The 25,655-nt window shown below is 39.9% G+C and overlaps 1 protein-coding gene across 1 annotated transcript in view; it reads right to left on the reverse strand.

Moving 5' to 3' along the window:
• LOC123940957 (collagen alpha-6(VI) chain) overlaps positions 1-25,655 on the reverse strand; it is a 157,341-nt gene that overhangs the window by 19,818 nt on the left and 111,868 nt on the right. The window contains exons 30-34 of the mRNA XM_046004037.1: positions 22,958-23,020; positions 21,834-21,869; positions 21,682-21,718; positions 19,866-19,877; positions 15,566-16,059 (exon numbers count right to left, since the gene is read on the reverse strand). Of these exons, the coding sequence (XP_045859993.1) occupies positions 15,566-16,059; positions 19,866-19,877; positions 21,682-21,718; positions 21,834-21,869; positions 22,958-23,020 (642 nt within the window). The remainder of the gene's footprint in view (positions 1-15,565; positions 16,060-19,865; positions 19,878-21,681; positions 21,719-21,833; positions 21,870-22,957; positions 23,021-25,655) is intronic.

The following is a 25,655-nucleotide window of genomic DNA, read 5'->3' on the forward strand; positions in this document are numbered from 1 at the left end:
GGCTGGCCATGCTCTAATTGAGGAGCAATGGGAAGGAAATGAGGGAAATGGGAAGGAAGGAAGGTGGTGAGGGCTTTCGCTAAGGCTTATCTTTGTTTCATCCCATCTTTTCTTCTGTGTAGAAGAGATGGAGAAATCTGTGCTCACCGGCATTCCTCCCTAGAAGACCACTGTGTTTGCCTTCATGAGCTGGATGGGTTAGAAGGGGAGACTCGGAGGAAACATGTGGTAACTGAAGCGTTTGGCATGATTTCTAGGCAAAATCCATAGAAAAAAGAATGGTTAGTGCCCGGGAAAGGCTGAAAAGAAAAATCGGAAGGCGGGCAGGTGAGCATTGTTGTGGTATGAGAGAAGAGGACAAAAAAGATGCTGTGACAGGGCAGTGGAGCTGGGACTGGGGTGGTGGAGACAAACGGGGACATTCTGAGAGGAGTACAGCACCCTGCATTATGGTGCCCCTTCTTTTGACTCGCTACCTTCAGTGAAATCTGTACTGCCCACTGATTCTTCATGCAAATGGATTCTTGGAACAAATACTGAACTGTGTGTCCAGGTAAGCACAGAGTGAAAACAGAAACTGCTTACCTAGACCCAAAGCAGAGGACACCTGGGTTATAGTGGCATCTTTATAATAACTTTATCAGGGGTATGTGCATGTGTGTACTTAAGCTAGCTTAAATTGGTCTTGGCAACGTGTAAAAAACAGTCTTGACTCTTGAATAATACAACAGCACCATTAGTCTGTATTGTTAATGGCTTTTAATAGGTATCTGAGCAATGTTTCCAGTGAATCATGCCTTCACTTCATCTGGATTATGATGAGTGACCAGGAAACCAAATCCAGAGAGCATGGATCAGACCATCTGGTAGGGGCACAGTGCTTTCTTATTGCCAACTATCAGGATCAAAGGGGGGAAAATCACAAAATGTTTAAGCTAGGAGAAATCTCAGGAATTACGTAGTCCAAGCCTAGCATTTACAGATAAGGAAAGTGAGCCCCGAGGGGGGTGGAATATGGGAGGCTCCAGTTTAAATTTTGCTTTCTCCAAATAAGATCTCCCATCTTTAGCTGCTTTTATGATCACAGTTCTGTGTCAGGAAGTCCTAACTTAGTTTAGTGCAGTGTTCTGAAGATGTCATCCAGGGACTGCTGCCATTTGTTAACTAGTTTGTGTTCTGCATGTCTGTGTTGTGACAACTTCCATATTTCTGGCAGTGCAGCTGGTTGATAACTTAGGCCTCGCATTTAATCGTGTATCAACATGTTGGTGTCAACTTAAAACATCATCCTTCTCTTACGGAGTTTAGTGTGTTGCTTTACTAGGAGAGTTCACAGGGGGTCTGTGCTCTCCCTTTCCTCCCACCCCTCTTCCCACCAAAGTAATCTCCTAATCAATGAAGTTTGGCAGATGTGGTTTTAGAGATCACCACCACACATCACTAGAGCAACTATAGTTAGGATGTTACAGAAAATTCCTTAAGGTAAACAAGGATCAGGGATTTAAAATAAAAGTTTTCTATGGTTCACTTTTCTTAGCTCTCACTTTTTATTGCTATTAAGCGCACAGATGGGCTACAGAAGGCCTTCAGCAAACGGTTTGGGAAGATACCCTCTTCCCTCATTTCTAAACATCATGGGGCTTTATAAATTGCTGTGTTCAAGAAATGATACAATTAAGGGCCACCTGGGTGGCTCAGTGGGTTAATCCTCTGCCTTCAGCTCAGGTTATGATCCCAGGGTCCTGGGATCGAGCCGCACATCAGGCTCCCTGCTCAGCAGGGAACCTGCTTACCCTCTCTCTCTGCCTGCCTCTCTATCTGCTTGTGACCTCTCTCTCTCTCTGTGTCAAATAAATAAATAAAAAAAAGAAATGATACAATCAATACTATGTGTAACCATCTTTCTTTGATGGTTCATATTCATTAAGGAGATTGATTATCATTAAGCTCATATTCATCAAGGAATTCTTTTAAAAATAAAAAGGTTGGGTGGTCAAAGTGCCATAGTTTCCCATTAAACCTCCTACCCCACACATTCCAGTTCTGTCTCCAATCACAAGAATAAACTGCAATGTCAATATAATACTTAATGTTTCTCTCATCTGTGATGCTAAAAAGCAGAGTAAAAGAAAAAAGCCTAGCTAAAAAAGAGATCTCTTTTATAAGTCTATTTGAAAGGGAGACCCATTCTAGGTTAGAATTCTTTATGGGCAGCAAGCAAAATTTCACCAGAGGTAAGAGGTCATTGCCAAACACACTTAGAGGGGAAAAGCTGGTGGCAAAACAAAGCTGAGACTGGGGTTTTTCCAGCCAAAAATGGCCTTCTGGGGGGAGGAGTCAAGATGGCGGAGAAGTAGCAGGCTGAGACTACATCAGGTAGCAGGAGATCAGCTCGATAGCTTATCTAAACATTGCAAACACCTACAAATCCAACAGGAGATCGAAGAGAAGAAGAACAGCAATTCTAGAAACAGAAAATCAACCACTTTCTGAAAGGTAGGACTGGCGGAGAAGTGAATCCAAAACGACGGGAAGATAGACCGCGGGGGGAGGGGCCGGCTCCCGGCAAGCGGCGGAGGAACGGAGCACAAAAACAGGACTTTTAAAAGTCTGTTCCACTGAAGGACATTGCTCCAGAGGCTAAACTAGGGTGAAGCCCATGCGGGGTCAGCGTGGCCCCAGGTCCCGCAGGGTCACAGAAGGATCGGGGGTATCGGAGTGTCGCAGAACTCGCAGGTATTAGAACGGAGAAGTCGACTACAGAGACAGAGCCGAGGACTGAACTCTCAGCTCGGGGTTACCTTGAACTGGTCGCAGGCTGGGTGAGCTCGGAGCGCGGCTAGAGGCTGGGGATACGGGAGTGATTGGGTGCTGTCCTCTGGGGGTGCACTGAGGAGTGGGGCCCCGGGCTCTCGGCTCCTCCGGGCCAGAGACTGGGAGGCCGCCATTTTCATTCCCGTCCTCTGGAACTCTACAGAAAGCGTTCAGGGAACAGAAGCTCCCGAAAGCGAACCCGAGTGGATTACTTAGTCCGACCCCGGTAAGGGCGGTGCAATCCCGCCTCGGGCAAAGACACTTGAGAGTCACTACAACAGGCCCCTCCCCCAGAAGATCAACAAAATATCCAGCCAGGACAAAGTTCAACTATCAATGAAAGCAGGTTCAATACCTAGGACAGCAGCGGAATTCCAGAGGAGGAGAAAGAAAAGCATGGAACTCATGGCTTTCTCCCCATGATTCGTTAGTCTTGCGGTTAATTCAATTTTTTTTTCTTTCTTTTTTCCTCCTCTGCTAAATTTTTTAAAACTTTTACCCTTTTCTTTTTTAATGTTTTTTGACTAGTTTATCTAAAATATATATTTTTTCTTTCTTTTTTATATTTTTTCTTTATTTTATTTTTTTAAATTTTTTCTTTTTTTTTTCTGAACCTCTTTTTATCCCCTTTCTCCCCCCGCCCCACGATTTAGGGTCTCTTCTGATTTGGTTATAGCGCACTTTCTGGGGTCTTTGCCACCCTTTTAGTATTTTATTTGATCCTTCATATCCTCTTATCTGGTCAAAATGACAAGGCGGAAAAAATCACTACAAAAAAAAGAACAAGAGGCAGTACGGAAGGCTAGGGACCTAATCAACACAGACATTGGTAATATGTCAGATCAAGAGTTCAGAACGACAATTCTGAACATTCTAGCCGGGCACGAGAAAGGCATGGAAGATATTAGAGAAATCCTCTCTGGAGATATAAAAGCCCTTTCTGGAGAAATTAAAGAACTAAAATCTAACCAAGTTGAAATCAAAAAAGCTATTAATGAGGTGCAATAAAAAATGGAGGCTCTCATTGCTAGGAAATTTGAGGCAGAAGGAAGAATTAGTGATATAGAAGACCAAATGACAGAGAATAAAGAAGCGGAGCAAAAGAGGGACAAACAGCTACTGGACCATGAGGGGAGAATTCGAGAGATAAGTGACACCATAAGACGAAACAACATTAGAATAATTGGGATTCCAGAAGAAGAAGAAAGAGAGAGGGGAGCAGAAGGTCTATTGGAGAGAATTATTGGAGAGAATTTTCCTAATATGGCAAAGGGAACAAGCACCAAAATCCAGGAGGTGCAGAGAACCCCCCTCAAAGTCAACAAGAATAGGTCCACACCCCGTCACCTAATAGTAAAATTTACAAGTCTTAGTGACAAAAAGAAAATCCTGAAAGCAGCCTGGGAAAAGAAGTCTGTAACATACAATGGTAAAAATATTAGATTAGCAGCAGACTTATCCACAGAGACCTGGCAGGCCAGAAAGAGCTGGCATGATATATAGAGAGCACTAAATGAGAAAAACATGCAGCCAAGAATACTCTATCCAGCTAGGCTATCATTGAAAATAGAAGGAGAGATCAAAAGCTTCCAGGACAAACAAAAACTGAAAGAATTTGCAAACACCAAACCAGCTCTACAGGAAATATTGAAAGGGGTCCTCTAAGCAAAGAGAGAGCCTAAAAGTAGTAGATCAGAAAGGTACAGAGACAATATACAGTAACAGTCACCTTACAGGCTAATAATGGCACTAAATTCATATCTCTCAATAGTTACCCTGAATGCTAATGGGCTAAATGCCCCAATCAAAAGACACAGGGTATCAGAATGGATAAAAAAACAAAACCCATCAATATGTTGCCTACAAGAAACTCATTTGAGATGCGAAGACACCTCCAGATTTAAAGTGAGGGGGTGGAAAACAATTTACCATGCTAATGGGCATCAGAAGAAAGCTGGGGTGGCAATCCTTATATCAGATCAATTAGATTTTAAGCCAAAGACTATAATAAGAGATGAGGAAGCACACTATATCCTACTCAAAGGGTCTGTCCAACAAGAAGATCTAACAATTTTAAATATCTATGCCCCTAACGTGGGATCAGTCAACTATATAAACCAATTAATAACAAAATGAAAGAAAGACATCAATAATAATACAATAATAGTAGGGGACTTGAACACTCCCCTCACTGAAATGGACAGATCATCCAAGCAAAAGATCAACAAGGAAATAAAGGCCTTAAATGACACACTGGACCAGATGGACATCACAGATATATTCAGAACATTTCATCCCAAAGCAACAGAATACACATTCTTCTCTAGTGCACATGGAACATTCTCCAGAACAGATCACATCCTGGGTCACAAATCAGGTCTCAACCGGTATCAAAAGATTAGGATCATTCCCTGCATAGTTTCAGACCACAACGCTCTGAAGCTAGAACTCAATCACAAGAGGAAAGCTGGAAAGAACCCAAATACATGGAGACTAAACAGCATCCTTCTAAAGAATGAACGGGTCAACCAGGAAATTAAAGAAGAATTGAAAAAATTCATGGAAACAAATGATAATGAAACACAACAGTTCAAAATCTGTGGGACATAGCAAAGGCAGTCCTGAGAGGAAAATATATAGCGGTACAAGCCTTTCTCAAGAAACAAGAAAGGTCTCAAGTACACAACCTAACCCTACACCTAAAGGAGCTGGAGAAAGAACAAGAAAGAAACCCTAAACCCAGCAGGAGAAGAGAAATCATAAAGATCAGAGTAGAAATTAATGAAATAGAAACAAAAAAAAAAAAAAAAAGAAAAAATCAATGAAACTAGGAGCTGGTTCTTTGAAAGAATCAATAAGATTGATAAACCCCTGGCCAGACTCATCAAAAAGAAAAGAGAAAGGACCCAAATCAATAAAATCATGAATGAAAGAGGAGAGATCACAACTAACACCAAAGAAATACAGACAATTATAAGAACATACTATGAGCAACTCTACGCCAACAAATTGGACAATCTGGAAGAAATGGATGCATTCCTGGAGACATATAAACTACCACAACTGAACCAGGAAGAAATAGAAAACCTGAACAGGCCCATAACCAGTAAGGAGATTGAAACAGTCATCAAAAATCTCCAAACAAACAAAAGCCCAGGGCCAGATGGCTTCCCAGGGGAATTCTACCAAACATTTAAAGAAGAACTAATTCCTATTCTCCTGAAACTGTTCCAAAAAATAGAAATGGAAGGAAAACTTCCAAACTCATTTTATGAGGCCAGCATCACCTTGATCCCAAAACCAGACAAGGATCCCACCAAAAAAGAGAACTACAGACCAATATCCTTGATGAACACAGACGTAAAAATTCTCACCAAAATCCTAGCCAATAAGATTCAACAGTACATTAAAAGGATTATTCACCACGATCAAGTGGGATTTATTCCAAGGCTGCATGGTTGGTTCAACATCCGCAAATCAATCAATGTGATACAACACATTAATAAAAGAAAGAACAAGAACCATATGATACTCTCCATAGATGCTGAAAAAGCATTTGACAAAGTACAGCATCCCTTCCTGATCAAAACTCTTCAAAGTGTAGGGATAGAGGGCACATACCTCAATATTATCAAAGCCATCTATGAAAAACCCACCACAAATATCATTCTCAATGGAGAAAAACTGAAAGCTTTTCCGCTAAGGTCAGGAACACGGCAGGGATGTCCATTATCACCACTGCTATTCAACATAGTACTAGAAGTCCTAGCCTCAGCAATCAGACAACAAAAAGAAATTAAAAGCATCCAAATCGGCAAAGAAGAAGTCAAACAATCACTCTTCGCAGATGATATGATACTGTATGTGGAAAACCCAAAAGACTCCACTCCAAAACTGCTAGAACTTGTACAGGAATTCAGTAAAGTGTCAGGATATAAAATCAATGCACAGAAATCAGTTGCATTTCTCTACACCAACAACAAGACAGAAGAAAGAGAAATTAAGGAGCCAATCCCATTTATGATTGCACCCAAAACTATAAGATACCTAGGAATAAACCTAACCAAAGAGGCTAAGAATCTATATGCAGAAAACTATAAAGTACTCATGAAAGAAATTGAGGAAGGCACAAAGAAATGGAAAAATGTTCCATGCTCCTGGATTGGAAGAATAAATACTGTGAAAATGTCCATGCTACCTAAAGCAATCTACACATTTAATGCAATCCCTATCAAAATACCATCCATTTTTTTCAAAGAAATGGAACAAACAATCCTCAAATCTATATGGAACCAGAAAAGACCTCGAATAGCCAAAGGAATATTGAAAAAGAAAGCCAAAGTGGGTGGCATCACAATTCCGGACTTCAACCTCTATTACAATGCTGTCATCATCAAGACAGCATGGTACTGGCACAAAAACAGACACATAGATCAATGGAACAGAATAGAGAGCCCAGAAATAGACCCTCAACTCTATGGTCAACTAATCTTCGACAAAGCAGGAAAGAATGTCCAATGGATAAAAGACAGCCTCTTCAATAAATGGTGCTGGGAAAATTGGACAGCCACATGCAGAAAAATGAAATTGGACCACTTCCTTACACCACACACGAAAATAGGCTCAAAATGGATGAAGGACCTCAATGTGAGAAAGGAATCCATCAAAATCCTTGAGGAGAACACAGGCAGCAACCTCTTTGACCTCAGCCATAGCAACATCTTCCTAGGAACATCGGCAAAGGGAAGGGAAGCAAGGGCAAAAATGAACTATTGGGATTTCATCAAGATCAAAAGCTTTTGCACAGCAAAGGAAACAGTTCACAAAACCAAAAGACAACTGACAGAATGGGAGAAGATATTTGCAAATGACATATCAGATAAAGGGCTAGTGTCCAAAATCTATAAGGAACTTAGCAAACTCAACACCCAAAGAACAAACAATCCAATCAAGAAATGGGCAGAGGACATGAACAGACATTTTTGCAAAGAAGACATCCAGATGGCCAACAGACACATGAAAAAGTGCTCCACATCACTCTGCATCAGGGAAATACAAATCAAAACCACAATGAGATATCACCTCACACCAGTCAGAATGGCTAAAATGAACAAGTCAGGAAATGACAGATGTTGGCGAGGATGTGGAGAAACCAACCTCCTACACTGTTGGTGAGAATGCAAGCTGGTGCAACCACTCTGGAAAACAGCATGGAGGTTCCTCAAAATGTTGAAAATAGAACTACCCTATGACCCAGCAATTGCACTACTGGGTATTTACCCTAAAGATACAAACGTTGTGATCCGAAGGGGCACGTGTACCCGAATGTTTATAGCAGCAATGTCTACAATAGCCAAACTATGGAAAGAACCTAGATGTCCATCAACAGATGAATGGATAAAGAAGAAGTGGTATATATACACAATGGAATACTATGCAGCCATCAAAAGAAATGAAATCTTGCCATTTGCGACGACGTGGATGGAACTAGAGGGTATCATGCTTAGTGAAATAAGTCAATCGGAGAAAGACAACTATCATATGATCTCCCTGATATGAGGACGTGGAGATGCAACATGGGGGGTTGGGGGATAGGAGAAGAATAAATGAAACAAGATGGGATTGGGAGGGAGACAAACCATAAATGACTCTTAATCTCACAAAACAAACTGGGGGTTGCTGGGGGGAGGTGGGGTTGGGACAGGGGGAGGGGGTTATGGACATTGGGGAGGGTATGTGCTATGGTGAGTGCTGTGAAGTGTGTAAACCTGGTGATTCACAGACCTGTACCCCTGGGGATAAAAATACATTATATGTTTATAAAAAAAAAAAGAAAAAGAAAGTATGAATACCCAATTTTTGTAGCAACATGGATGGGACTGTAAGTGATTATGCTGAGTGAAATAAGTCAAGCAGAGAGAGTCAAGTATCATTTGGTTTCACTTATTTGTGGAGCATAACAAATGACATGGAGGACATTGGGAGATGGAGAGGAGAAGGAAGTTGAGGGAAATTGGAAGGGGAGGCGAATCATAAGAGATTATGGACTCTGAAAAACAACCTGAGGGTTTTGAAGCGATGGGTGTGGGAGGTTGGGGGAACCAGGTGGTGGGTAATAGGGAGGGCATGTATTGCATGGAGCACTGGGTGTTGTGCAAAAAGAATGAATAGTGTTACGCTGAAAAAATAAATTAATTAATTTAAAAAATGGCCTTCTGTTTCAGAAGGGATGAATAGCTCATCCCTCAGCTTGATATCATCATGAGAAACTTCCAAAAGGGGTGGGAGGGTCACAGTCCATGTGCTAAGGGGAATCATGGCCTATTGTCAGAACATCTGCTTCCAAGTCCTGCAGCATGCGCTTGCATGGGCCCAATTTTTACACTGGACTGCTCAACTCTCAGACGAATCAAGACTTAGAAGTCATGATAATTATGAAACAAGTTAAGGTTTTAAAATATGGCCCCCAAATAAAAATTCATTGTCAGTAAATTTTAGAGTTCTGTTCTTGAAATAATAAACAACAGTTCAAGTATAGGGAAGCACAACTGAACAGAATAGATAGAAGAAAGAAAAAGAGGGCAAAGGAGAAGTAGTATCATAATTTCCCTTCTGTAATGTCAGGTAACAGTAGTGGGTTCTTACCAACTTGTATAACATGCCTCTATTTTGAACCTTTTTAGACAACCCTGCTTAGTTCCATCCTCTAATGGCAGCTCCATGAGTGTGGGGTTTTGGTTTTCCACTTCTGTGTCTCCACAGCCTAGGATAGCACCCAGTATACATGAGGTGCTCACTAAGCATTTGCTGGATGAATGAATCTTAGCACCAATTCTGACTTCTGTCTGCACCTCTAATTCTACTCAAGAAGTGTTTGGAGCCAATGCTGGTCATATTTTGGAGGGTCATTGTCAAGAATTTGAATCTTCAGGGGCGCCTGGGTAGCTCAGTGGGTTAAAGCCTCTGCCTTCAGCTCAGGTCATGCCCCGCATCGGGCTCTCTGCTCAGCGGTGAGCCTATTTCCTCCTCTGTCTCTGCCTGCCTCTCTGCCCACTTGCGATCTCTATCAAATAAAGAAATAAAATCTTAAAAAAAAAAAGAATTTGAATCTTCAGTGGTGCTCTTTTGAGATATAGTCCTTCAAGAAAGGAGCAAAGAGCCTCCAGCTGATTTGGGTAGGAACTCTGAGTGAGACTGCTAACAATCAAAGGATTTTAAAACAAACCAACAAAGTAGGTTTTATCAAGTTATAGGCTATGCACACACCTTTGAGTGGGTGGTGAAATAGTGTTTATTTAAATTTATATCACAAGTACTATCAATTATTTGCATTAGGATGTTGTCTCTTGTTTTGTGAATAAGTAAAGCCAAGGGACAATGGGGCTGTCAATAAACAGAAGGAATTATGAGTCTGTATGTAACCATATCTGCTTACTGAGTTTCTGAGCTGTTGTGTTTTACAGAAGCTTCCCTTGCATGGCATGGCCCAGCCTTTTCTAACTGATGTGGATTTTCCTTTCTGAGCCTGGTCTATCAGCCTATCCATTTGCATATTCAATGACACTAATAGCAGCATCAGCTCCTTTACAACCTAGGTATCAATTTTGTTAAATAGATTGTAGTTCATCATCAAGCAGATAAACAATAACAATAGCAATTAGAGCAAAAGCTATCATTCTTGAATATTTACTATGTGCTAGGCACTGAGGCATGGTGTCCTATCATTTCACCTACACAACAGCTCCAAGAAGCAGGCACTGTTTTCCATACTTTATAGATTAATACTCCATTTCAATTCTGTTGTGCTTATCTGACACCTTCATAGAAAATTATGGTGGTGTAAAAGGCCTCGAAAGACCCCTGTAGTTTAAAAGTGAAAGGATGAAGAAACATTTATCATGCAAATGGATGTGAAAAGAAAGCTGAGGTACTAATACTTGTATAAGACAAAATAGACTTTAAAACAAAAATGGTAACAAAAGGCAAAGGACTTTATATAATAATAAGACAAACAACACAACAAGCAGATATGACAATTATAAATACTTATATATCCAACATGGGAGCACCTAAATACTTAAAGTAGTTAATAACAAACACAAAAAGGAAATAATCAATAATAACGCAATAATAGTAAGAGACTTTAACACCCCACTTACATCAATGAACAGATCATCGAAACAGAAAAATCAACAAGGAAATGGTGGCTTTGAATGACACATTGAACTAGATGGATTTAACAGATATATAAAGAACATCCATCCTAAAATAGCAGAATACAGATTTTTCTGAACAGATTCAGAACAGATAATATATTAGGCCACAAAACAAGTCTCAAGAAATTAAAAAAGATCAAAGTCAAACAATGCATTTTTTTCTGATCACAATGCTATGACACTAGAAATCAATCACAAGAAAAAAAAATCTACAAAGAGCCCAACTACACAGAGGTTAAATAACAAGCTACTAAACAACGAATGGGTCAACTAAGAAATCAAAGAGGAAATGGAAAAATACATGGAGACAAGTGAAAATGAAAACACATAATCCAAATTTTTGGGATGCAGCAAAGGCAATTCTAAGAAGGAAGTTTATAGCAATGCAGGCCTACCTCAAGAAGCAAGAAAATTTTCAAATAACCTAACATTACACTGAAAAGAGCTAGAAAAGGGAGAATGAAAAAAACCAGTAGTGGGAAGTAAATAAAGATTAGAGCAGAAATAGATGAAATAGAAACTAAAAAACACAACAGAACAGATCAATAACCCAAGAACTGGTTTTTTTGAAAAGACACAAAAAACTGATAAGCCAGATTCATCAAAACAGAAGCCTCAAATAAACAAAATCAGAAATGAGAAAGGAGAAATAACAACTGACACCACAGAAATACAAAGGACTATATAGAAGACTATTATGAAAAACTATATACCAACAAATTGGACAGCGTAGAAGAAATGGATCAATTCCTAGGAATATATAACCTCCCAAAACTGAAGCAGGGAGAAATAGAAAATTTGAACAGACCCATTACCAGTAATGAAATTGAATCCATAATTTAAAAAACTCTCAACAAACAACACTCCAGGACAGACGGCTTCACAGGTGAATTCCACCAAACATTTAAAGAGTTGATACCTATCCTTCACAAACTATTTCAAAAAATAGAGGAAGGAAAACTTCCAAATTCATTCGGAGGCCAGCATTACCCTGATACCAAAACCACATAAAGACATCTCAAAAAAAGAGAAGTACAGGCCAATATCTCTAGTGAATACAGATACAAAAATCTTTAATAAAATATTAGCAAACTGAATACAATACATGAAAAAAACATTCATCATGATCAAGTGGGATTTATTCATGGAATGCAAGGGTGGTTCAATATCCACAAATCAATCAATGTGATACATGACATCAGTAAGAAAAAGGTTAAGAACCATGTGATAATTTTGATAGATGTGGAAAAAGCATTTGACAAAGTACAACATTCATTCATGATTAAAAAAAATCCTCAATGAAATAGGCTTAATAAAGGTCATGTATGAAAAATATGAGAATAAAGGTCATATATGAAAAACCCATAGCTAATATCATAATGCTGAAAAATTGAGAGCTTCCCCCCCTAAGGTCAGGAACAAGGCAAGGATGTCCATTCTAATCACTTTTATTCAACCACTGTGTCCTAGCCACAGCAATCAGATGAGAAAAAGTTATAAAGTACATGCAAATTGGTAAGGAAGAAGTAAAACTATCACTGTTTGCAGAAGACATGATACTACATATTGAAAACCCTAAAGACTCCACCAGAAAACTACTAGAACTGATAAATGAATTCAGTAAGGTCATAAATACAAAAATCAATGTACAGAAATATATTGTATTTATATACACTAATAATGAAGCGACAGAGAGAGAAATTAAGAAAATAATCCCATTTATAATGGGAAAGAGTGAAAGAGTAAAAATACCTAGGAATAAACTTAGCCTAAGAGATGAAAGACCTGTACCTGAAAACTATAAGACATGAATGAAAGAAACTGAAAATGACACAAATGGAAAGATATTCTATACTCATGGATCAGAAGAACATATATTGTTAAAATGTCCATACTACCCAAAGCAATCTACAGATTCAATGCAATCTCCATCAAAACATTAACAACATTTTTCACAGAACAAGAACAAATAATCTTAAAATTTGCATGGAACCACAAAAGACTCCAAATAGCCAAAACACTCTTGAAAAAGAAAAACAAATCTGGAGGTATCACAATTCCAGATTTCAAGTTATACTGAAAGGCTATGATAATGAAAATAGTATGGTAGTGGCACAAAAATGGACACATTGATGAATGGAACAGGATAGAAAAGCCCCCAAACAAACCCATAATTATATGGTCAATTAATCTTTGGGAAAAAAAGACATTCTCTTCAACAAATGGTGTTGGGACAACTGGACAATGACAGGGAAAAAAATGAAACCAGACCACTTTCTTACACCATACACAAAAATGAACTCAAAATGGATCAAGGACCTAAATATGAGCCCTAAAACCATAAAAATCCTAGAAGAAAGCACAGGAAATAAGTTCTCTGACATCAGTGTAACAACTTTTTTTCTAGATACATCTCCTGATGCAAGGGGAACAAAAGCAAAAATAAACTACTGGGATTACATCAAAATATAAAATTTCTGCATAGAGAAGGAAGCAATCAACAAAACCAAAAGCCAGCCTACTGTATGGGAGATTTGCAAATAGCATATCCAATAAAAGGTTAGTATTAAAATGTATAAAAAGCTGATATCACTCAACATCCCCCAAACCCAAATAATCCAAATAAAAATGGGCAGAAGACATGAACAGACATCTCTCCAAAGAAGACATCCAGATAGCCAACAGACATATGAAAAGATGCTCAACATCACTCATCATCAGGGAAATGCAAATCAAAACTACAATGAACTATCAGCTCATACTTGTCAGAATTGCTAAAACCAAAACATCAAGAAATAACAAGTATTGGCAAGGATATGTAGAAAAAGGAACTCTCATACTCTGTTGGTGGGAATGAGAACCGGTGCAGCTGCTGTGAAAAACCATATGGATGTTCCTCAAAAAGTCAAAATAGAACTACCCTGGAGCTTCTCAGTGGTTCAGTTAGTTAAATATCTGACTCTTGGTCTCAGCTAAGGCCTTGATCTCAAGGTTGTGAGTTCAAGCCTGTCACTGGGCTCCATGCTAGACATGGAGCCTACTGGCGGCGGGGGGGGGGGGGGGGGGGGGAACTACCCTGCAAACAAGTAATCACAGTCTTGGGTATTTACCCAAAGAATATGAAAACACCAATTCAAAGGGATATATGTATCCCCATGTTTATTGCAGCATTATTATAACAGCCACATTATGGAAGCAGGCCAAGTATCCATTGACAGATGAATGGATAAAGAAGACATGGTATTATATACAACAGAATATTATTCAGCCAAGAGAAGAATGAAATCTTGCCATTTGCAACAACATGGATGGCACTAGAGAGTATAATACTAAGTGAAATAAGTCGGTCAGAGAAAGACATAACATTATTATTTCACTTGTATTTGTAATTTAAGAAACAAATCAGCCAAAAAATAGACTCCTAAACATAGAGAACAGAGGGGAGGTGGGTGGGAGGATTAGGGGAAGTAAGTGAAGGGGAATTAAGAATACACATATCACAGGGTGCCTGCGTGGCTCAGTCGGCATCCAGCTCTGGATTTCTGCTCAGGTCATGATCTCAGAGTTGGGAGATCAAGCTCCACCTCAGGCTCCATGCTCAGCATGGAGTCTGATCCAGATTCTTTCTCTCCCCCTCCGTACCTCCCTGCACTCTAACTCACTCGCTCTCTCTCTCAAAATAATCTTCAAAAAAAAGAATAAACCTATCATGATGAGCATTGAGTAATGTATAGAATTGTTGAATCACTGTCTTGTACACCTGAAACTACTATAACACTGTATATTAACTATATCGGAATTAAAGTAAAAATCTTAGTTGAAAAGGAAGTTCCCATTACGATAAAATTTTTTTATAACTATTTATGGTGATAATGTTAACTAGGCTTACAGTGGTGATCTTTTCACAGTATTTACAAATATTGAATCACGTTGCACACCTGAAGCTAATACAATGTTATATATATGTCCATTTACTTCATAAAACGTCCCCTTGATCCCAAGTGGTCTGTTTATATAGCTTCCCAACCAAAGAAGTTATAATAATTAGGATGGCTTTCCTTTTTAAAATTTGGATAATTATATGACTGTTGAAGTTATAAAATCAAGTCAATTGGCTTTCATGCACAGCAACAATTGCTACTGGCCACATAAGTGACATCAATGAATGTTTACTGGCCTTCCTGATTTAGTAGCTCTATACCCAGAGGCAACTCAAGAGTTCCTTGGAGAAGCACTGGGATAGTAAATCTGTGTTCAAGTCCTGACATTGCCACTTCTTAGCCATGTGAACACGGGCATACAGGTTTAACCACTCCAGGCTGTTTTCTCACTGATAAAATGGGAATAGTCATTATAGCCATCCCTTACATACCACTTGTGAGAATTAAACAGGATAATGCATACAAAGGGCTTAGCATCTTCCTGGTACACAGAAATAAATAGCCTAGTTCAATCCTTTCTTACAAAGGCTTCTGAGTATAGCCTCTCCCCACTTCCCCCCAGAAAATGTTACGTGGAAGGCTTAACCATCTTACCGCAAACGCACGCTTGATGGAGGGCACGTTGCTGAACGCGATCACGACCGGAATGATGTCAAGGGCACTGAATTCCATAGCTGCCGCGGCAATGTTCTGGGCATCGGCAGACTGGCCGCTGCTGAAGAAGGTGGCGATTCTTCTTGTGTGAGCCCCTGGAAGCGTTCGCTTGAAGACATTCCTGGAGATAAACCTCATCACTTTGCCAATCTCCCTGCCGTCTGAGGACCTCTCGTAAGGAATAGCTTCAATCTCCCTGAGGAGCTTGTTCTTCTTGTAGGCGTCTGAGAAGCGGATGAGGTGTCGAGCGTGAGAGGTGTAGGTGAGGACAGCGATGCGTGCGCCCACCGGGCAGCTGTTCTCCCGGATCCTGACGCCCCTCACCAGGGAAGACATCAGCTCCTTCATGCGCTCAAATTCCTGCTTGGTGACATCTCGAGACTGGTCCAAGGCAAACACCAGTTCGGTGGGATGCACGGGGCATTCTGGTTTTCCTAAAAGGCAAGAACATGTTCCTTATGTAGCATGCTTCTTTAAAAAAAAAAAATTCTTTTTTAGAGATACATAGAGGGCAAGGTAATTTTTAATGTTAAATATGCAAATATTTAAACCTTAAATAAGCATTAAATACTAAAATGAGCAGTTGAAATAGTCAATGTTTAAATCTTGAAGGAAAATGCTATTTTAAAGATTGAATTTGCTCTTTTAAATGCAGCCCAAGAGAAAGTATCATTCAATTTGAGTTTTTATGTAATTTGGAAGTTAATGACCAAATTCCTTCAAAATAATCAAAAGCTCATGGATATGCCCTTTTATTTACAGAAATTGGATCACTGGTATTATGTTCATTGCTGGAACTTTATACAGTGAGCTAAACTAAAACATACATGTTTTTACTTAGTAAGGAAATGTAATAGTAGTTTAGGAAGGAATGGGTCCAAAAGCTCTGTTAATGATTTCAGAGAGATTAGAAGAGAATGGATGTTCCATACATAGAAGAGCCCATCAGGGGGAACCTGGGTGGCTTAGTGGGTTCAGTCTCTGCTTTCGGCTCAGGTCATATTCTCAGAGTCCTGGGATTGAGCCCTGCATCAGGCTCTCCGCTCAGCAGTGAGCCTGCTTCCCCCTCTCTCTCTCTGCCTGCCTTTCTGCCTACTTGTCAAATAAAATAAATAAATAAATAAATAAACAAACTTTAAAAAATAAAATAAAATAAATACATAAATAAATAAAATCTTAAAAAAAAAAAAGAATAGCCCATCAGATGTGGAAAGTAGGTGCTACAGAGATGTGTTAGAGACCTGACCTGACTATGCACTAGCCCTGTGACCTTGTCCCAGTGACTTATCTTCTCTGGGCCTCACTTTGCTCATTTGTAAAATGCCGGTCCTAAGATTAGCCACTGCTAAGCCCTGTATTGAGGATTCAGTGAACCAACACAGGCAAAGCACTTAGGACAACAGTGCCTGGCACACAACAGGTCCTCGGTTAACGTTAGCCATGATTATTATAGACTTTTTCATTGTGATGACTATGCCACTTAAAAGAATGAGGAAAGCTTTCAGGGATATATTTTTATTTAGTAGTTGAAAAGGCAAGTTTGATCAATAAATATACCTATTACATAGAGAAACTGAATTGGTAAACTTGAGCGTTAAATGTAAATTTCAGACTTATTTATTGATCCCAATTCATTCATTCTAATCCTGGTACCCTGCATTTATCACAGTTGACACTTCATATTTGTCTGATTATCTGATTAATGTTTTCCTCTTCATGAAGTGTGAAGACGGGGACTGTGTCTCTCTGGATCTGCCAGATTATTAGTTCCTGCCATTTATCAGGGTTCTAATAAATGCTGACTGAATGAAGAAGCAGCAAACAAAGGACAGTTCTTTTGCAGCAGATACAGGGAGAATAAAACTTTTATAATGGGGGAGAGGCCTGGTATTGAGATATAGGTTGGTAAAAGGAAATAAATCTCAATGATGAATTTCTCTTGGAGGGATGCTTCCCCTCATTCAGATGCCAGCAAGTCAGATTCAGAGATAACAAAAGCAAAATGAGGCCTACCAACTTTTTATGAAAACTCAGAAACTCAGGTTTTTTTGAGGCTGGCCTGGACTGGTCAAGTAGCGAGTTCTCTGCTATGACCAGCTGAGCTTCGCCCCCGTCTTGGTGCTAGATGATTATCTCCTTCTGGTCCTGGACTCGGTGACCTAATAGGCTAAAGGAACAGTAAGGATAAATATTTACCCCTAAACCAAACTGTGCATCTCAGTGGAGACAGGACATATTTTATTAGCCTCTGAGTCTAAGTCAGAAGACTGAGCAGATGTTAAAAAAAAAAAAAAAAGAGGTCATGTCAACTTTACAACAAAAAGTGGAAGTATGACTAAACCTGAAAGTGTTTCTGCCAGCTTTTTGTTTGGGCTGTGATTTGCCTACGGGAACACCACCACAATAAGGCAGCTTCAGGTGCAATTTGGAGATAAAGGGAAGAAAAAGATTCACAGCACTGGCTGAAATATGAAAAAACACAAGTTTTCAGGAGAAAGTACCTAAAGAGTAATTCAACTTGCAAAACACATGTCCTGAAGTCTAGCAACCTGCCAGGAACCAGAAGATCCTGAAGAACACTGGGCTGGCTTGTGGTGGTACCTAGCAGTTCTTCCTCAAGGCACTGATGACCACACAGAGGTCTGATCTGGTTCTGTGGCCATACACTGTACACTGATGGCTGCTGCTTGGCACAGAGCAGGTGACAACAAGGACAGAAAGAGAAACCGCTGACATGTACTTCAAGCACAGCACTGGCAGCCCTCTCCCGGCACCACCATATTTGTCTGAAACCCAACTCCCTCCTAACTAATCCTCTGGCCTTTAAACTTATGCTTCTCTACAATCTACCTTTCCACAGTGGCCCAAGTAAGTGCTCAAAAATTGTTCATCAGCTCATGTTCTTCCTTCCAGACTCTGAATACACTCTTTTATACCCTCTCATTCCAGCTTGAATACAATCCACCCTCCCTATTTGAACCTATATTGAATCAAGTTCAACTTGACCTGGGTTTGGCTTGCTTCATTTATTTCACCCCCCAACCTGCCCCTCCCCCACTGGACTTCCATCAGTTCCTATGCCTAGATCTGTCCTGCAGCATGGTCTTGCACTTGCTCTTCTTTCTCCTGGCTCTTGCAAAGTTGGCTTCTTTTTATTCTTCAGTCCAAACGCCAGTATCACTGCCTCAAAGAGGAGCCCTCCATTGTAAAGCAGCTCTTTCCTCCCCTAACATTATTCAGTGACAAAGCCTCCTGTTTTTTTATCTCCTTCACAGCAAGGATAGGATTCCATATTTCTTTGACGTGCTTATCATCTGGATCCTCTGCTAGAATGGGAGCTTCTGAGGACAAGAATTGTGTCCATCTTATTCAGCCCTGTGTCCCCAGCGCCTAGCACATAATACGCTTTTTTTTTGGTTAAAGATTGCTTTTAAAAATATTTTATTTATTTATTTGAGAGAGTACGAGCGAGGAGGTCAGAGAGAGAAGCAGACTCCCCATGGAGCTGGGAGCCCAATGCGGGACTCGATCCTGGGACTCCAGGATCATGACCTAAGCTGAAGGCAGTCACTTAACCAACTGAGCCACCCAGGCGCCCTAAAGATTTTATTTATTTATTTGACAGAGGGAGGGAGAGATCTGAAGTAGGCAGAGAGGCAGGCGGGGGGAAGCAGGCTTCCTGCTGAGCAGAAAGCCCGATGTGGGGCTCGATCCCAGGACCCTGAGATCAGGGCCTGAGCTGAGCCTAAGGCAGAGGCTTAACCTACTGAGCCAACCAGGCTCCACCCATAATATGCTTTCAATAAATATTTCTTGAGTGAGTAAAGATGCAACCAGAGGGCATGGATTGATGGCTTTAGAAGGGATAGGGTATAAAGGTTTAAGAGGGTAGCTGGTGTCACATCTAAATTCGTAACCATTAGGCTACAAAGACAATAGAGAAAATGAAGGGAAGGAGACAATTATTACAAAAAACCCAACAGTAACATCAATGGTAATGTTAGTCATTAAAATATTAATAAAAAAATCAAACCACTTGGTTGAGAAACAGCTGTGAGACTCAGCTAAAGCTGTGTAATTGACTGGAGGCATGTCTGTGCTACCAGAACGAGGCAGCAAAGACAGCTCAGATGAAATTTATATAATTTGGCAGGCAACCACACATTGTTTTAACTTGTCTTTCTAGATGTAGGACATTTTGGAGCTTGATTATGACTTGATGTAAATAAAGATTACTCACCATGTCCGCCAGCTGGGGGAGAAGAACAAAGGAGATTGGGTTATTATTTGGGAGAAGAGAGTTTACTACTGTGTCGGGAAATCATGGCAGTAGAAGCTCTGCCCTGTGTGCTTTTTGTAATTGACTCAAACACCGAGGCAACAGGAAGGGTCTGGAGAAAATGCAGGTGGATCCCAGAATCTTGACAAAAACAAGACAGGGTGGGAGAAATGGGACAATATAGAGCCATAAATCAGTAGCCTGCCGCCAACTGTCAGAGGGAAAGAACATTCGCCTGGGAAGGAACGTTACACTGCAGAGAGGTGCACTGAATTTGGAAAGGTTAAAAGGACCTAACGTCTCTTCATTCTCATTTTTCTCCATGTCGGGATCTGTAGATATTGATTTTATATACATGGACATATACAGTCTGTACAGATACGTGTGTGTGTGTGTGTGTAAACATGCGAGGTGGATTTACGCTGAAGCAGATAAAGTATAAATAAGCCTTAGGCCTGCATGGTCCAATATGGAAGTCACTAGCCACCTGTGACTATTTAAATTTTAATTAAAATTCAATGTATTAATTTCAGCTTCTCAGTAGCACTGATCACCTTTCAGGTACTCAAAGTCACAGGTGGCTAGTGGCTACTATACTGAACAGTGTGGTAGAACACCGCCATCACCACAGAAAGTTCTGCTTTCGACTTCTCACTTGCCCAGTGCAAGACCCTGAGAAGGGACCTATGCGTGTTCACAAGATCATGTGCTTTTACAATAAGCAAAAGTTGTTGGTTGTGATTTCCTTTCTTGTTCTAAACAACCCTTTCTTTTGAAATAATCCTGTACCGATTTTTGGATTTGTGATTTTGTACTGAGCCTCTCAAATTATAAAAGACTGGGTCTCATCACACTTGGTCTACCTTTGACTCATTATAGTTCCCATGGCTCTAATGTCAAAGAGTGAACTGTGTTAAGTCAGCCCAAAGCAACAGAGCTTCATGACTTAACACATATATATTGATTTTCATCATGGGTGGTTCCATTATGGTATAAATAGAGCTGAGATCAACACTGCATTCAAAGCTTTAAAAAGTCTGTGGCTTTGATACCAAAGCTCTCTACAGAAATGGGCTCCAAAATCATTCATGGTGTTTATTTGGGAAGTCATTATACATTTGTAAATAAACACTAAATAGTCAATTCTTTGCTCATCTTGTATGTGGAATTCCTTTAATGGTGCTAACATATATTTTGATAGAAGATGCTGCTATAGGAGGCTTAAAGCAAATTCAAAAGAGCATTTGTCAAAATAAATGCCTTTTTGCTTTAAAAATTGGGAGAGAGAAAAAATATGCAGGCAAAAATCAATGTTACAAGCAAATCAGTCATTCAATGAAAAGTAATCAAGCATACCTTTCTAGAAAAGAAGTAATAAACAATAAACTGAAGCAAGCGCTCCCACCCATCAGGACACCTTGTTATCACAGCTAGCTTTCACACCAGGTGAATTCAATCCTGTGTTATCGTCCGGTGTTAATCATTTTTAGAAGTTCAATGTGACTCTCCATTGATTGATTTCACCATCCGAAGAGTTCTGACCTCATACCTCAATTTCCCCTAGGTTAAAAGCCCTAGACGTATTGTTAATTAGTGCTTGGAACAGGTTCCAATAGACATGAGGAGGGCAGTCAGAGAAGGCATTACTAGTCACCGATCTATGTTGACTCAAAATAAGAGATTCGTTGGTAAATTGTCTCAATTCTGAGGCCAGAATTCACTGCTCTTCTATGAAGGCTTTGACAACTTGGGTGATCAATTTAAGCAGGATACTTACGGCTGTGGTCCCGTACATACTGAATGAGCTCACACATCTGCAGTTCAAAAATAAAACAAAGAATTAACCGACCGACTGCCAGGTCTTCAAGTCTAAAAATCAATGAATTTAATGGAGTACAGAGTATTCTGTTGGAGTGAGGAGATACATACAGAAAATGAAGCCAGTCCTCTGGCTCCTTTCACACCCTAGGGAAAAAAAAAAGAAATGTGGTCTCATTGCTCTGTCCACTCATCAGCAGGCAGAATGTGCATTAACCTCAGAAAGTGAAGATTTCTCAAGTTTTTATTCTAATGAAGTTAGAGGAAGAAAAGAACACATGTAGGAGGATCCTCATCACTGAGTTAAGAGTAACATTCCAGGGGAAATCAAGTGCAAGCAGCAAGCTTAAGGAACACAAACCTCCCAAGGCCACCTTCCTCCAGCCCCATCTGTGGACAACAAGCGTTGTCAGAGTCTAAGGATGGAGCTGAATACTTAACACTGGCATGAAGAGCTTTGGAGCAGGCTTATGGCTTGGATATAGATGAGGCTGAAGCATCTCTTATAACTGCCCAACCTTAAGGGACATCCAGAGTTCCTCAGCCCCATACTTTGCCTTGGCCACTGAACAGCATCTGAACTGAACCTTCCTGTTTCCATCATTGGTTGGATGATAAAGGGACCAGACTCAAACTGTACATCTGGAAAGGTAATCCCAACAGTCTTCCAAAAATGAATGAATATACATATATATAGATCTGTATGGATTGGGAATAGAGAGAACAAAGTGGAATTGGTTTTAATTTCGCATGTTCAAGTCCATCTTTGGAACGGGAAGAGTCTGGCTATTCTCAAAGAAAGACACCCGAGGAAAAATGCCATGAAGCCCCACCCAGACTCCTGGAGAAAAGTTCCATGTGAATACAACTTTGATCATTTATTCCATGTTTATTAATTTCCTCTCCCTTCCCTTCATTCACTAACCACTTACTGAATATAGGAAGAGGACAAGGACTGGGCAAATAAAATTCACCCATAATTGAGAGATCACATTTTAGTCCAATACTTTTCATTTCCTCCCTCAAATTCCCCTTACCTCATGAGAAATGGTGACTAATATTTAATCAGCATCCCCCCCTCCTATCCCTAGGATATTTTTCTGCACATAAATGCAGAAAAATAGTGAAAATAGTTACCAGGTGCAAAGATAGAAAGCATGCACATTTGGGCAATGAAGACTCCATACATTTTATTGAGAAGAGAATCTGGTGTGATTTATGGCTTTTCAACTTACCTTGCGTCCAGGAGGTCCTGGCTCCCCGGGGGATCCCATCTTTCCTGGAGGCCCAGTGGATATCTCAAGGCAGAATTTATTTATTTTAAAATTATATTTATACATATACGTATGGTGTTTGTGTTTTATTTTACTTTTTAAAAGATATATTTGTTTATTTGACAGAGAGAGAAAGCACGTGAGTGTGTGCACAAGCAGGGGGAGCAGAAGAGGGAGAAGCAGACTTGTGCTGAGCTTGATGTGGATTCGATCCCAGGACCCTGGGATTATGATCTGAGCTGAAGGCAGACACTTAATCAACCGAACCAACCAGGCATCCCTAATATTAGTGGATGTGTTTTAAATGTCAAAGGGAATACACTTTTAGAACATTGAGAGATTTCCAAAAAGCACACAAAAGGAAAAAAGTCTTCAGCAATTCTTTCACTTCCAAATAATCCTTGTTAACATTTGGTGTCTTTTGGTATTTTTGTATGTTTATATATGTATATATATTCTTTTAAAATATAATTTTATACTTTTTCCTGTTATTTTTTGAACTAAATATATCTCTTGAAGTTTTCATGTTATTAAAAGTCTTTCTTAATGGCTGCATAATATTCCATTGCACAGATGTACCATGATTTCTTTCATCAGTTCCTTATTGTTGGCATTTAGGTTTGCTGCTGTTGTAAAGCAACACCAAGAAAAATTATATGTTGTGATCCTTATTATTTCCTTAGGGAAGATTGCTAGAACTGGAATTGCTGGATCAAAGGAGAAATTTTTATCTGAATGGGACGATAGATGACAACAAATACGTGAACAAAAATCCCAGAACAAAAATTTAAACATAAGACCCCAAAACAATAAGAAGAATACACTTAGAAGCTGGCTGGAGATATTTGTAGTGAAATGAGGAGGAACAGCAGCAATGAAAACAATTGCTGACTACTTGCTATATGACAAGAATTCTTCCATGTGCATTTAGCAGTATGATTTATTATAAAGAAGGCTAGAATTTAAAAATCAGGGCAGTATTCCTAAGTTCATTCAAAATGCCATGGGACTTATAACATTTACAGGAATGAAAAAATGAAGTTGTCTGAAATCAGCTTAATTTGTACAAGCATTACCAATGAGACAGGGAATAACTGTTGATGTTCTTTGAGTATTCTACAGTGTGCTAGGCTGGGTGAAAAAAACCTCACTGACTATATCTTCTTTAGGAGATACAGATTAACCTCCCGGGGAAGGGGGAAATGGTGGACTGAACATATACGTTGACTTTTTCTCCCTCTCAATGTTTCATCAAAATGATGTAAGTAGATATTTTTATTTTTAAAAAAAATTTTAAGAGTTTTACTTATTTGGTAGAGAGAGTATGAATAGGGGGAGCAGGCAGGGGGAGAAGCAGGCTTCCTGCTGAGCAGAGAGCCTGATGCGGGACTGATCCCAGGACCCCAGGATTATCAGCTGAGCCAAAGACAGACCCTTAACCATCTGAGCCATCCAGACATCCCTAAGTAGATTTTTTTAAAAGGCCAAAAAAAAAAAAAAAAAAAAAAAAAAAAGGTGGGGCGGGGGAAGACGGAGAACGAAGACAATAGCCACAAACCTCCAGAGGCTAGAAAGCAGATGTACAGGTGTTAAATGACTTAGCAGGTATGAAAAAGCTGGATCCTAAGCCAGTAGCAGGGAAAGTCAAGAATCCATTCCCAGAAGGTTCAAGAATTGGCAGCAGGTACCTCCAAAAGTGGAGGTGAAGGGGAGGGACTAAATAAGGAGGACTGGTTGAAAATCATTTTAGGGATCCTCTGATCTCCTCTCCATTCTCTGCAATTGGGTGAATGTCCCTTTTTCCACTCCAACAACAGACAGAGGTAAAGCTGAGGGATCTGCCTCAGGGAACTCCAGGCAGAGTTGAGGGCCCATGGTACCCTCCTGAAAACAGGGTGATCCGATGAAGATATCTGAAATAGACATGAGACCCCTTAGGTTTCCTTTTCCATGTGGTTTCATGGAAACTACAGCCAGACCTTCATCCTCGGGCAGGAAATTGAAACAGTCTCCTCAGGAAAATCTGACCAAAGAAAGAAGACCTAAAGATACAGATATCAGATGTCTGCTAAGTAAAGAACTCAGCCAGACCACTCTTCAGTAAAACCTGTAGCTGATCAGCTCTATCAATGTCTCTGGGGCTTCCAATTAGTCTTTTTGTCTTTAATTCTTAAATAGGAAGAGATAACCCATTCTCCAGACACGCTGTGGTGTAGAGATCAATACAGAAGAAACAAAACTACAGGAAAAGATTGTGTTGGACAAAGAAGCTATAAAAATACTAATTTATATCCTCAGAAAACTAAGAGAAGATGTTTCAACCACGAAACGAGACAAGATAGTGTAAAAAATATTTGGAGAACAAAACAAGCTCTTTAAAATTAAATCATGAAAGGAGCATTGAGAAATAGTCAAAGAAATCTCCCAAAAGTAGAGCAAAAAAGACAACCTGAAAAACGGGAGAGAAGAAAGAGATAAGGGGCAGATGGATTGCCTTTCCCCCCTACCTCATATGAAACAGTGAAATTATTTGACTCTTTAAATTAGTGGTTCTCAACTAGGGAGAACTTTGTGCCTCTCTCCCCACCTCCAAGGGGAAATTTGACAATGTCTGGAGACATTTTTGGGGAAGGGTGGAGAAGGGTGGTGCCACTGACAT

The sequence above is a fragment of the Meles meles genome, chromosome 4 (assembly GCF_922984935.1).
Source record: "Meles meles chromosome 4, mMelMel3.1 paternal haplotype, whole genome shotgun sequence".
Classification (NCBI taxonomy): Eukaryota; Metazoa; Chordata; class Mammalia; order Carnivora; family Mustelidae; genus Meles; species Meles meles.